We start from the raw sequence: 12398 nt of genomic DNA, 5'->3' as shown, positions 1-12398 counted from the left end.
TGTTACCTAAGTGTTTGTAACATGTCAAGTATGGTTTCTGATGGTGAAGTTGTAGCTTTTCTTTTACTTGTGTTTTATTGGTTGAGGTCAAATCGACGCAGACTAATAAGAATTCATAGAATTAGAGATAACGATTCAAGCGGGCATGCGTATACGCAAGACTTGATGTACGGAGACCCTACACAATGTTACGATATGATGCGTCTTACACAAGAGGCATTTTCTTTATAATGCAACCATTTTACCCAAAAAAAAAATTGGTTGCAAGCTAGCAGGACAATAAGCATTGAAGAGAAAATGGCTATATTCTTACATGTTATAGGACATAATGAACGTTTTCGCGCGGTTAAGGGAAGATTTCATCACTCCACACAAACGATTCATCAATGTTTTCATGAGGTCCTAACTGCAATGATGTGTTTTGCAAAAGAAATTATAGTACCAACAACTCCTAATCCAACAAGACATAACTCAGAACGACATAGACGGTTAAAAAATATTTTTTCCGGAGCAATAGGTGCATTAGATGGAACTCTTGTACATGCGGTTGTACTCGTTGATCAACAAACTCGTTATAGGGGACGAGGAAAAGGAGAATGTTTTCAAAATGTTATAGGAATTTGCGATTTTGATATGGTATTTACCTTTGTTTGGGCTGGATGGGAGGGTATAACACATGATTCAAGAGTTTTGAAAGAAGTTGCATTCAATTCGACTTCTGGATTTCCATTTCCTCCAGCGGGTTTGTAATATTTATATAACTTTTATTATCTATCTTCTTTATATAATATGTGTCACATTCATTTGCAGAGAAGTATTACCTTTGTGATGCCGCATATACAAACACTCGTGGGTTTATGGCTCCATACCACAATACTAGGTATTGGTTAGCCGATTTTCGAAGAGGCGGACCTTTAACTAGAGAAGAAAGGTTCAACTATGCTCATGCACAACTTAGAAATGTTATTGAGCGTGTTTATGGTGTTTTGAAGGCGAGATTCCCAATCTTAAAACAAATGGCTCCTTATCCTTTTACAGTGCAAAGAGACATAGTCATTGCTTGTGTCGCGGTCCATAATTTAATAAGGAAATACAATATAGAAGATGACTTGTTTAGAAATTTTGAGGACACTATGGTTACTCCTGACGTCCAAGGTGGGAGAATTGATAGAGAAAACATACAAGGCATAAAATGGGGTCCAGAAACCGTTGAATATATACGTGTTTTGCGTGATCAGATTGCAAATCAACTATTTTCACCTACTTTACGTTAAATTATTATATTATTTTAAATTTCATTAAGTTTTTATTTGGATATTAAATGATTTATGTTTAATTTACATTTTGTATGATATTTTTTATTTATGTGTAATTTACATTTTGTATGACAATGTGTATGTTTTTATAATTATTCAGCAACTTAATCCATCAGTATATATAACAGAAGGGTAAAATAGTTATTTTTCATCACTCAGCACATTAAGTCAGATGTACAATCAAACAATAACATTTTTTACTCAGTCAGGATTTCTTACCCAGACAGACCTTTTCTAGTCAGCACTTTCTCAATCAGCAACAATCAAACGGAACCTAAGAGTATATAATATGAGACATTATGGGAACACAAGACAATTATACACGAGAGTATGAGATTTAAGAAGAGAACTAAATAACAAGTTACCGAGATTGCAACAATAGTCGATATTGTGATACTAGAGAGCGTTTCGAGTGTTTTGATTGGCGTTATGAAATTAACACAATTAACATGCGCATAAAGACGAAAAAGCCATTTTAGGCATAGATGTCATAAATGTCTACATAGCCTTTCAAATATAAACAAATTGAAAAGGTCCATTATAATTATAGCTAGTTTACAAAAGTTTTTCAAACCGCTTTCTAAGAACCGATCTCAATATGGTTCAACAACTAGAATACCTCACAGTAATGTCTGGTCGAATTGGGTCAAACCTGGGATTTGCAAAAACCAGTTTTCATTCAAACCAGTTCCGGATCCACTCTCCACTTTATTTGTTAAACTCCATGCTTATTAAAAATGAATAACTAACCCGTTTAGAATTTTGTTGTGTTCTATATCAATTTTAAATAACATTGTATCATATGAGAACAGGAAACAACTTGGATTTTTTTTATGATCCAAAAATATAATTTGATAATTAATGAAGTTCGACGATAAAGAATATATTTGGATAATATGGATATATCCGGGTCCATCATGTTATCCGATAAGTAAGTTGGCCCATTTGCATACTCTGTTACTAGGTGGTCCACTAATGACGAAACCAGCCATGGAATCCTGACAAATTCTGTTGATTGGGCCGCGTATTTCTTCCATGACTCCATCCCCATCACCACCGCTTGTTCACTTGACTATCTTGAGTCTTGTTGCTTACTACTCTACAAACTATAAAAAACCAGACCCACATCATTTCCTTCGCAGAGAAGCAAGGCAACAATGGCTACCGAAGATGGCGACAATTTTAGCTACTTGATTGTGCAGCCTGAAAATGGCGGAATTACCGACCTTTTCAGATACGGAATCTTGGGCAACAAAGCTAGCGGGGCAAAGTTCTTCGAGACTTCCGACGAACATACCCTCCATGAGGAGCTGTCGGTGGGCGGCGACAGAGGAGGCGGAGAGACGCCGGCCCATAGGTGGGTGATCATAGTATCGATAGTAATGAGGAAGTTGATTAAGTTTTTTGGTAAGCCAATGGAATGGACCGGTTACGTTGTCGACCTTATACTAAACTTGCTGTCCCTCAATGGCGGCATCCTTGGTTTGTTCTTCAATCTTCTACAAGGTAAAGTCAAATTTCCCTTCCCCTTCAATCGAATTTATATTTTTCATGCTTCATATTGCTCGATTTCAATGACGAGTGGCAATAGTGTTTTCGAAACCTCGGAAATAATAATCGATAAACAGGAAAGATGGTAATTCCAGTGAGAGGATCAGCAACATATATCAGTACAATCGGGCATATTGATGGCCGGATAGACCTTATGGTCGGAAATGATGGAACTCCGGCCATTCAACTAGATGCCGGGAATAGGTCTCTAATGGATCTCTGTATGATGGCTTCCAAATTGGCTTACGAGAATGCTATCGTTATCAAGAACGTGGTGAATCAACATTGGAAGGCATGTTTCCTCTTCCTCTTCCTCATCTTTCCTATTTCCTCATTCCAGAATCCAAATGCTTACTAGATGCTAAATCGCTAACCATTGTGTCATTTATCACAGATGCACTTTATCGACTTCTACAACTGCTGGAATGGTACGAAATTACATGTATTAAACGTCCTTGAGATTTGAGAAGAACCCTTTTCGAATCCTTTCCTATTAACATTCTTGATATGATTGACAGATTATCAAAAGGAGCGATCCACCCAAGTTTTCATATTCTGTGACAAGCCAAAAGATGCAAACTTGATAATGATCAGTTTCAGAGGAACAGAGCCTTTCGACGCAGACGATTGGATTACTGATTTTGACTACTCTTGGTACGAGATTCCAAAACTAGGAAAAGTCCACATGGGATTCTTGGAAGCCATGGGTTTAGGAAACAGAATAAACACATCTTCCTTCCAACAACTTCTTCAAGCAACAAACACAAAGCTTCAATTTACAAACGAAGGAGAACCCAAGAAGCTTCTTCCTGAAATGGGGGAGTTGAGCGCGTATCTTGCTGTGAGGAGCAAGCTCAAGAGCTTACTGAACGAGCATAAAAATGCAAAGTTTATGGTGACTGGACATAGCCTAGGAGGTGCTCTTGCGATATTGTTCCCAATTGTGCTCGTGTTTCATGAAGAAGACGAGGTTTTACAAAGGATGATAGGTGTACACACATTCGGACAACCAAGAGTCGGAAACAGGGAATTAGGGAAGTATATGGAATCGAAATTACAACACCCAAATCCCAGATATTTTAGGGTTGTTTACTGTAACGACGTAGTTCCAAGGTTGCCATATGACAACAAAACCTTCTTGTATAAGCATTTCGGGGTGTGCCTTTACTACGACAGTCTTTTTGTGAAGCAAGTGAGTTCAATTTCGTATTCGAGACACTCAATATTCTCTTTGTGTAATGGTATTTTGTTTTGACTTTTGAGTATTGATTTGGTTTTGTGTTGAATGAAGAAAGTGGAAGAAGAACCAAATAGGAACGACTATGGATTGTGGTACCTGATTCCGGAGCATCTGAATGCTGTGTGGGAATTGGCGAGAGGAATGACGATGGGAATGGCATACGGGCCGGAATACAAGGAGAGTTGGGAAGGGATTGTGATGCGGTTGATTGGTTTGGCAATTCCGGGGCTTTCGGCTCATGGTCCTCCCAATTACGTCAATTCGATAAGATTGGGAACGGAGAAACATATCCAGATGTCGACTTTGTAAAAATGGAGCTGTAGAAGGTTAAAGTAGGAGTTCAAATCACTGATAGATTGAACAGTTGATGTGGAAGTATGGAACTGTTCAACCCATTCCCCTCAATCCTTTTTCCTTCTTAGTTGTTTTTTGTAATAAAACTTGTTTTATGGACTTCGACTTTTCAACCTTTGTAGTTCATTCAATAAATTATTGCATCCAGGGAAGGTATTTTATTTGTTACTATATGTTATCCTGGTAATTTAGTTTGGTATTACTTTTATAATCTTTGGCTTATTTTTACTTTATCTTTGTAGGGCTGGCTATAAATAGATCACATAGTCTTCTTTTATATTTATTAGTGAACTAATTCAATCATTTATTATAGTTATACTTTTACTTTGTCTTCGTTAGGGCGGGCTATAGTTGTATTAGGGAAACAAATTCAATCAATTATTATAGTTAAATATGATCTCTGATATATGTGGTTGTCCCTTGAATCTAATGTCACGAAGAACATTAGTATGTTAGATATTGGTTGTAGCTATTCAGGATTCTCCATTAATATTCTATTTGATAATGAATTATCTCACACTTGGTGTTTATTTTGAGATTTTTTTCAAATCTTAGTGATTGCATTGGCAATCAATATGCTCTTCATTTGCAAAATAGTTTGTAATGATCAAAGCCTTGGTATTGATGAATGTGTTCAAAGTGCCTATAAGAGTCATTCATACTGAGAGTATGAAGGCAAATTGTGAAATGTGAATACGTATATACATTATTAGAATTATTAGAATAAAGGCTTTAATGACATGCAAATTATGACACATACTGGATTTATGACACGCAGAAGTGCATGTTCTAAAATAATCATCCATTATAAAATTTAAAGATTTACAACATGTATTTTTACGTGTCATAAAATATGTCATCGTTTTATAATTTTTTTTTTCAATAACGCACATCCATTCTTATGCACTTAAGTCTAAACATATCGAGACTAGTTGTTGGGGCTTTTTTCACTTCATTCCACACAATCAAGAACAACTTCATTCTTGATTGCATCGTCGGCGAGCTCAGACTCACCTCATCTCATCGGCGACCTAACCAAGCTCACCTAACTTCATCGACAACTAAGACTCTTCAACCTCACCGTGCCGACGACTGCATCTCGGTTCCATGTCGTCTACCTTACTCCATATCTACCTTACTTCACTGACAACCTTAAGGTATGCTTTCACTTTGTCGATATAAAGATTCATGAATGCTTCTTTCTCCCTATCCCTATTTCTCTTCAAGAACAAATTCTTGTTTGGGAGGTATTCTTTTTTCATCATTTCTTCATTCTTTGCAGAAGATCTGGTCTCAATATTAGATTTCCTCTTGTTTTAGCAAGAAATCCCTATATTTTTCTTTTGTGACATGTTTAAATTTTAAAAGGTTGCCAATGTGTTTTAATTATGATATTACAAGCATGTCTATATTTTTTTTTTGCTAGGTTAAAACCTACGTAGCTCACAAGTCTTTTTGACATATGTGTTATTTTTAAATGTTCTATGTACTTAGATATCAAAGTAAAGCTTAGAGTGATGCTGCTAGAGAAGCCTTATAAAAGACTTAGTGAAGTCTTTAGGTTGTACGATCCCTTATTTTTTACTATGGTTGTTGATGATATTGTTGTAACACCAAACATTTGTAACTCTGATAAATAAATGGAAGGTTTTTGTAAAACCATATGAAACGTCCCAAAATTTCTGAGTAAAAATTTCATTTTAAATTAGTCAAAATCATTCATTCATTATACCAAAAGACGATCATAATAAAAGTATTCTCAAAACATCAGAGTAAAATCATAAATAGTCAATGTGGAATAAGTTTCTAGGGGATGCAGTGCGATCAAGACGGATCCTTCCTTTTGAAACCAGTAGTACTTGGAAACATTTAAAACATAAATGATAAGCACAAAGCTTAGTGACTTCCCCAAAATACGACATACAACACATATGTATATAACAACATGTAGTTGTATCGGGTCCGTAACAACCCCCGGGTCCATATCAACCCCGAGTCCATAATGAATCTATATAACAACACATAGTTGTGTTGAGTCTGTATCAACCTTGAGTTCATAATGAATCCATATAACAACATGTAGCTGTGTCGAGTCCGTATCAACCCTACATACATAAAACATACAGTCATATCAGTAAGAGTCACAAAGACAACAAGCACATACAAACATATCATCAAGTGTCACGAAGGCTACTATCATGCTACAAACATAATCATGTGGGCTGATATTGGTGCCTTCGACCTACGAGTACAATGAAGAGACTCGCATGAACTATTCAACAGAAGCCCAACAGCTACCTCAGCAACAAAACATCCAACCCAAGCCTGGGTAAGCGCTTCTCTCATATTTCATCCCTCGCCCTTATTTCATGATCTATATCACCGATCATTTCATTTATCCCACTCATCTTTCAACATATACCCCACTATTTTATCTACCCATGTTTTACCCAACTTTTCTGTAGATATAAAATATGTAAGCAGTTTAAATCATTTAAAACCTGTATAAATCATTCATTCAACATTCAATAAACAAACAATATATATTCACATAGCACATATTTCATAAAAAATAATTCATATCAATGTTTAAGATGAAAGTGACTATACAGTCACTTGATAAGACGATGATCTTACAACACTACGACTCTTAAAGTAATATTCTTCGATGAAACTGGAATGTTTTCTCAGAAACCGAACTACTCGTGGGCAGAGCTTCAGCTTGAAAACTCTTTTTCTCGGGATCTTCGGAGCTTCGGGACTTACTTCGGGTGTCGGGATGATATCGGGACTTCGGGGGTGCTTCAAGATGGCTAGAGAAGGTATAAAGAGTGAGGGAGTGATGAATTACCAACCATATTTGGCTGACCTTCGATTTCTATTTATAGGGCCAAATTTCTGGATTCACGTCGTGAACCTCAAATGTTCACGTCATAAGTTTGGTCCTGCTCAGGTCATGGCGTTCGTCATCAGTCCACTTGCTCTGGAAGGTATCAATCACCTGTTCATGTCGTGAACACCCTGTTCACGTCGTGAACTCTGGCAGTGGTGGAAGTTCGTGCCCCAAACTTCAAAAATTCATATCTCTCGCATACAAGCTCCGTTTTTGAAGTTATTTATATCCACGCATAGGTGAGATTATTCTCTACAACTTTCATTTAGACTCCGTCGGCTAGTTTTGATTTATTTTTATTATATTATTTTTAGTAGGCCGAGACAGGAAAAGTCCGTTATAAATTCATAACTTCTTCATCCGACATCCGTTTTTGTCTGTCTTTTTAACGTTGCACTACTATTAACGAGATCTTCAATTCTCGTTTAGATTGCTTCGGCTAAAAATCACTCAATCTAAATATCGAGTTTTGGGTTACATACTGCTAAGCTGAAACTTAGAAAAATCATAACTTCCCCATACGAATTCAGATTTGGACGTTTCTTTTATGCACGCTCTCAGTTTAACGTATTCTACAAATTTTTTTTTAGATTTCTAAGGCTAAAAATTGCTCTATCGTAAATTCATTATTTACGTCGTACGGCGTCGTGCCGAATCTGTCGCGAAACTTCTAGATGTCATAGCTTCTTCGTTATAACTCAGATTTTAGTGTTCTTTATATGTACGGAAACCTTGTGACATATACTACAACTTGGTTAAGATTATTGATTCTAAACACTCTTCTATCAAAAAGTCATTTTTGACACTTATCATCTTTAAATTGACTTGTTCGGATCTACGGACATTACAAATATCTCCCCCTTAGGATGATTATGTCCCGGAATCATCAACGAAAATAGGGCTTGTATAATGATTCCATACATTATCCTTCCATCCTAAGTAATAACCATAATATATATGTTTCTTTGAATGAGTATCTAACTCTTGGGCTTCTTGACTGCAGGCGATGCTCAATCTTGCATCTGCTCTTTGTACTATGTTGGACTTTCAATCGTAACGTTTGAGTTACAAAAATAAATCCTTATTGAGGACTCCTTATTTTTCTTAGAATAAGTACTTTCCTTCAATTAATGTAACAGACCGATGGGTCATGTTCTAATGACCTCTCATCGTATGATGCAACGCTTAGACTCAAGTCTCTTAGAGTCAAATTCCAGAATGGAATATACCTTCCTTCATATTATAATGTGATATAATCACATTTTTAGCATGTAGCATTTCTAGCTACTAATTTCTTTAATAACGAGCGTGATACAATTGATCGCTTTGATTTCAATCTTCCAACTTAAGTCAGATGCTACATCAAACTTGGTTCTCCGAACCACGTAACAAACTCATCGTAGTCGGGCTCAATTTGATATGACCGCTAGGGTCAGAATATCAATCATCTTCTTAGTCATTACCGAAACAATGGTAACGACGTACTTGAATAAAAACGAAATCAATTACTAGCTTCTTGGTAACCTTGTGACTTTCCCTAATCCAAGTGTGAGTCCTGTGCTTCTGGTAGTATAGGCCTCTACTACCATTCACACCTACTCATACTCGTCCCAAGTATTGTCTCGTAATCCTTATGTTCTTATCTCCTAAAATCACAAAACAATTTAACACATACGGATGTGTACAAATAATCATAAAAATTTCTCTAGGCTCTACTAGGACTTCTTTCATGCGTATCTTCAATCATCAATCATGCTTCAACTCGATTGGTGATGGAAATACTAGACGATGGGACAACTTCAAGAATTACGCCAACCGTTCCATCATCCTGCCAATCGAAGGTGTACTTCAGATGTACCGTACTCCTTTAAACTTACTATTATTTTATCAGACAAATTCTAAATGCAGGATACCACTTACGATATCTTCTGATAGGTGTCATTCAATACATCAGATAACAAAACCAGGGTTTATATTATTTCTTGAAACGATTACACAGAGGTTCAAGTTTACCCTATACTATGCCTCTAATAGGTTGCACCACATGCTACTATTCACATTGCTACTTCATAACTTGATCTTCGGGCATCAAGTCTTCACTTCTAATTCCTAGTGTTGTTATTTGCTTCGTCGATGATATTTTGAAATTCCCTTGGCGTTGGCGGTGCGCTCGTCCTTGCTACTTCATTTTCTTCGGGGAGTCCCTAGAAATATGTCCTCCTTCCCTACATCCGTGATGTGCACGAAAGTCCCACTAATTTTAATATTTATAACCTAACAAACTTAACTAACTATGCACTTATAGGCAGTGTACCTAGTCAGATTACAGTATAGCTTAGGTAAGTCGGGTGTCGATCACAGGGAACAGTGTTACTAATTAATCTACTTGCTATCAAATTAACCTAATTATTAACAAGTTTAGGAAGGGTTTTATCTGATTTTACAAGATCAGACGAACTTAACTCAAATTCAATCAATAAGTAAAAACACTCTTGTCTAGTTCGAATCCATTTCGTCTTTATGGCTAGCTAATAATTATGGATTATCAAGTTGGCTGTAATTGTATTAGTAATTTAAGTCTAACTTTACCAATAATTAATTAATTCATGTCAAATTATGTATGGTCACACATAATTAAACACAGAGCTAATTATGAATATGAATATGCTATGTAAGATTTATTATGCAAACACAATTATAGTCACAACCTACGTTCTCTAACACAGCTAAGTTTATTTACTCTAATTACTAACTAAGATTGGTCAATCCTAGCTCTAACAATTTAACGTTCACTAAATCATTAGGTAAACAAGTTCATGCAGTTAATGGTCACTAAGCTACACAGAACATGAAATCACGCAACTAGAGAAACAAACACAAGCATGCTAGGTAACTATAAATCCAACACAAGCAATTCACCAACTAAATAAATCCATAAAAATTAAGCTATTCATAAGTTGGAAGCTTCATCTAGCTAAACAAGAGTAGCTAGATTCAGCTGCTCATAATAGCAACTAACACATTAACACAAATCAAAGTATAATGAAACATGTTCCTAGGTAACAAATAAGTAAACTAAATTATGGACCTTCACTCTTTTGGTGTTAAAACCCTTTTTCCAGGATCATTCTTCTGCTAAAAATCGCCTTCTGGAACCCCTTTTCTCTGGCCAAAAATTCCCTTCTCGTCATGAACAAGAGTATATATATAAAAACTTAAAAATTCTGCACCACGTCGTGGCTATCTCTGCCACGACGTGACTTCCAAGCAATCCGTATCGGGCAAGGAATCCTTCTTCACGTGATCTTTATCTTCTAGAATACTCATGCCACGACGTGATTATCTATGCCACGTCGCGAGTTTAGCAATTTCCGTGTATTTCTTCATCTCTTGTGTTTCAAGTCTGCAATGTTCTATATATTGTCGCTTTTGGTCCCTCTCTTCGAAAATACTTCTAATTGACTGCAAATAACAATTTAAAGTCATAAGTATCATTATTCTAAACATATTATCAACTTATTAATAAAAATGTACCTAAATATTGCCTAAAAATAGGTATAAATATGGCAATATCAAAATACCCCACACTTAGGCTTTGCTTGCCCTCAAGCAAATCTAAACTTAACCCTTTATTACTAACATCACATAGGACAATCCGATTCCAACTCAACCATTATGCCAAGACCTCAACATGTGTATTTGTGTCTAAAATTCTCCTAAAGTACCCTACCCCCCCCATACTTTAAATACTCACAATCTTCATAAACACTCGCCTACTTCTTTCGAACAATGCTCATTTTATGCAACCCTCCGAATCCATCCGCAGAAATCTCACTTAACATCAAAGTATTTTTGGTTGAGCAACCCAAGCATACAATATCTAGAATTACAATTTATGATACCACTATGGAGCTCTTTTGAATTCTTCACTTCCTTAATAATTTAATCTTTGATTTCTTTGAATTCACCACCTTGTTTGATTTGATTTCTGGTATCTTCAACATTTTAAATTTCTTCGGAATTTTGATCTTTTGATCTTCACTTTAGTTGCTCCAAAATTCTTCAAACTTTTCTTGCAATTCTCTCTCTTTTTTTTAACATGTACCTCACTTTTTTCACTAAAAACATACATGCTTAAGTAGGGGCGCTCAACTTCAACCTTTATTGGTTAAGACATAGCTTTCCTGGATACATTTCAGGTTTAGGCTGCTAAACATATTGCATCCCTCAAACCAAGCGGGGTTATGTTTTTGTTCCATGATTTCACTAAAATAAGGGAGACCAAAAATGCACTATAACGTGTATTGGCTCAACGAAACATTTGAACTTTTATCGGATCATCCCATATAACACCAGCAACTATAGTTCAAATTATTATTAGTAGATTTAACTATTAAATATTTCAATTTTTTAATTTTCTAGTAATTTACTTTTTCTACCCCTACCCCACACTTATTTCATACAATGCCCTCATTGTATGCATAGAATAAATCAAAATTAAGAAAAAATGGAGGAAAAGGAACAGACTCCCCTGGGAAAGTGGTGTGAACATCTCCAAAAGTGTGGAAAACGTGCATCTCGAACACAAACCTCTCGAAAATATAAAGTTGGTGTAGAACTAGATGAGTATGTAAATAAACCACGAACATGACTCGAAACTTCAATTCTTCAAAGTGGGTGCAAATATGTAGAAAAATGTGGGAAAGTATGAAATGATTCACGTCGTGGCAGAGAATACCATGTTGTGACCTTAGATCAAAACGTGAACAGAAGGCATCTTCAATTCTTCAAACTGGATGAATGCCACGATGTGGTGTAAGAAGCCCACGTCGTGGAAACTGAACGTCAGGAAAAAAAATGCCTCATTGCTTTATTCATCCTAGCAGCTTGACCAGTGTCTAAATGGATTAAGATTCTTCTATGTAAATATACTTCCCTACTGTAACCTCTCTCCCTCTAACGTAGCCCACACTTCTCTTTAGTTGTGGGTCCCGACTCATGACTTTAACCTTCCTTGACTCGACTAGACAAACACGACTCTTGA

At 36.2% G+C, this 12398-nt stretch overlaps 2 protein-coding genes across 2 annotated transcripts; both read left to right on the top strand.

Moving 5' to 3' along the window:
• Positions 1-297: 297 nt before the first annotated feature.
• LOC145040115 (uncharacterized) lies at positions 298-1274 on the top strand. The gene is made up of 2 exons (XM_078988093.1): positions 298-742; positions 811-1274. The coding sequence occupies exons 1-2, from the start codon at positions 298-300 to the stop codon at positions 1272-1274; spliced, it is 909 nt and encodes a 302-aa protein (XP_078844219.1).
• A 1074-nt stretch (positions 1275-2348) lies between these two features.
• On the top strand, positions 2349-4634 carry LOC145042761 (alpha/beta-Hydrolases superfamily protein). The gene is made up of 5 exons (XM_078991236.1): positions 2349-2822; positions 2945-3159; positions 3262-3295; positions 3386-4059; positions 4159-4634. The coding sequence occupies exons 1-5, from the start codon at positions 2474-2476 to the stop codon at positions 4414-4416; spliced, it is 1530 nt and encodes a 509-aa protein (XP_078847362.1). The 5' UTR covers positions 2349-2473; the 3' UTR covers positions 4417-4634.
• Positions 4635-12398: the final 7764 nt, after the last annotated feature.

The sequence above is a fragment of the Lactuca saligna genome, chromosome 4 (assembly GCF_052625555.1).
Source record: "Lactuca saligna cultivar CGN05327 chromosome 4, ASM5262555v1, whole genome shotgun sequence".
NCBI classification, from domain to species: Eukaryota; Viridiplantae; Streptophyta; class Magnoliopsida; order Asterales; family Asteraceae; genus Lactuca; species Lactuca saligna.
Note: the sequence above shows the minus strand (reverse complement) of the source record. Positions and strands in the feature narration are given on the sequence as shown.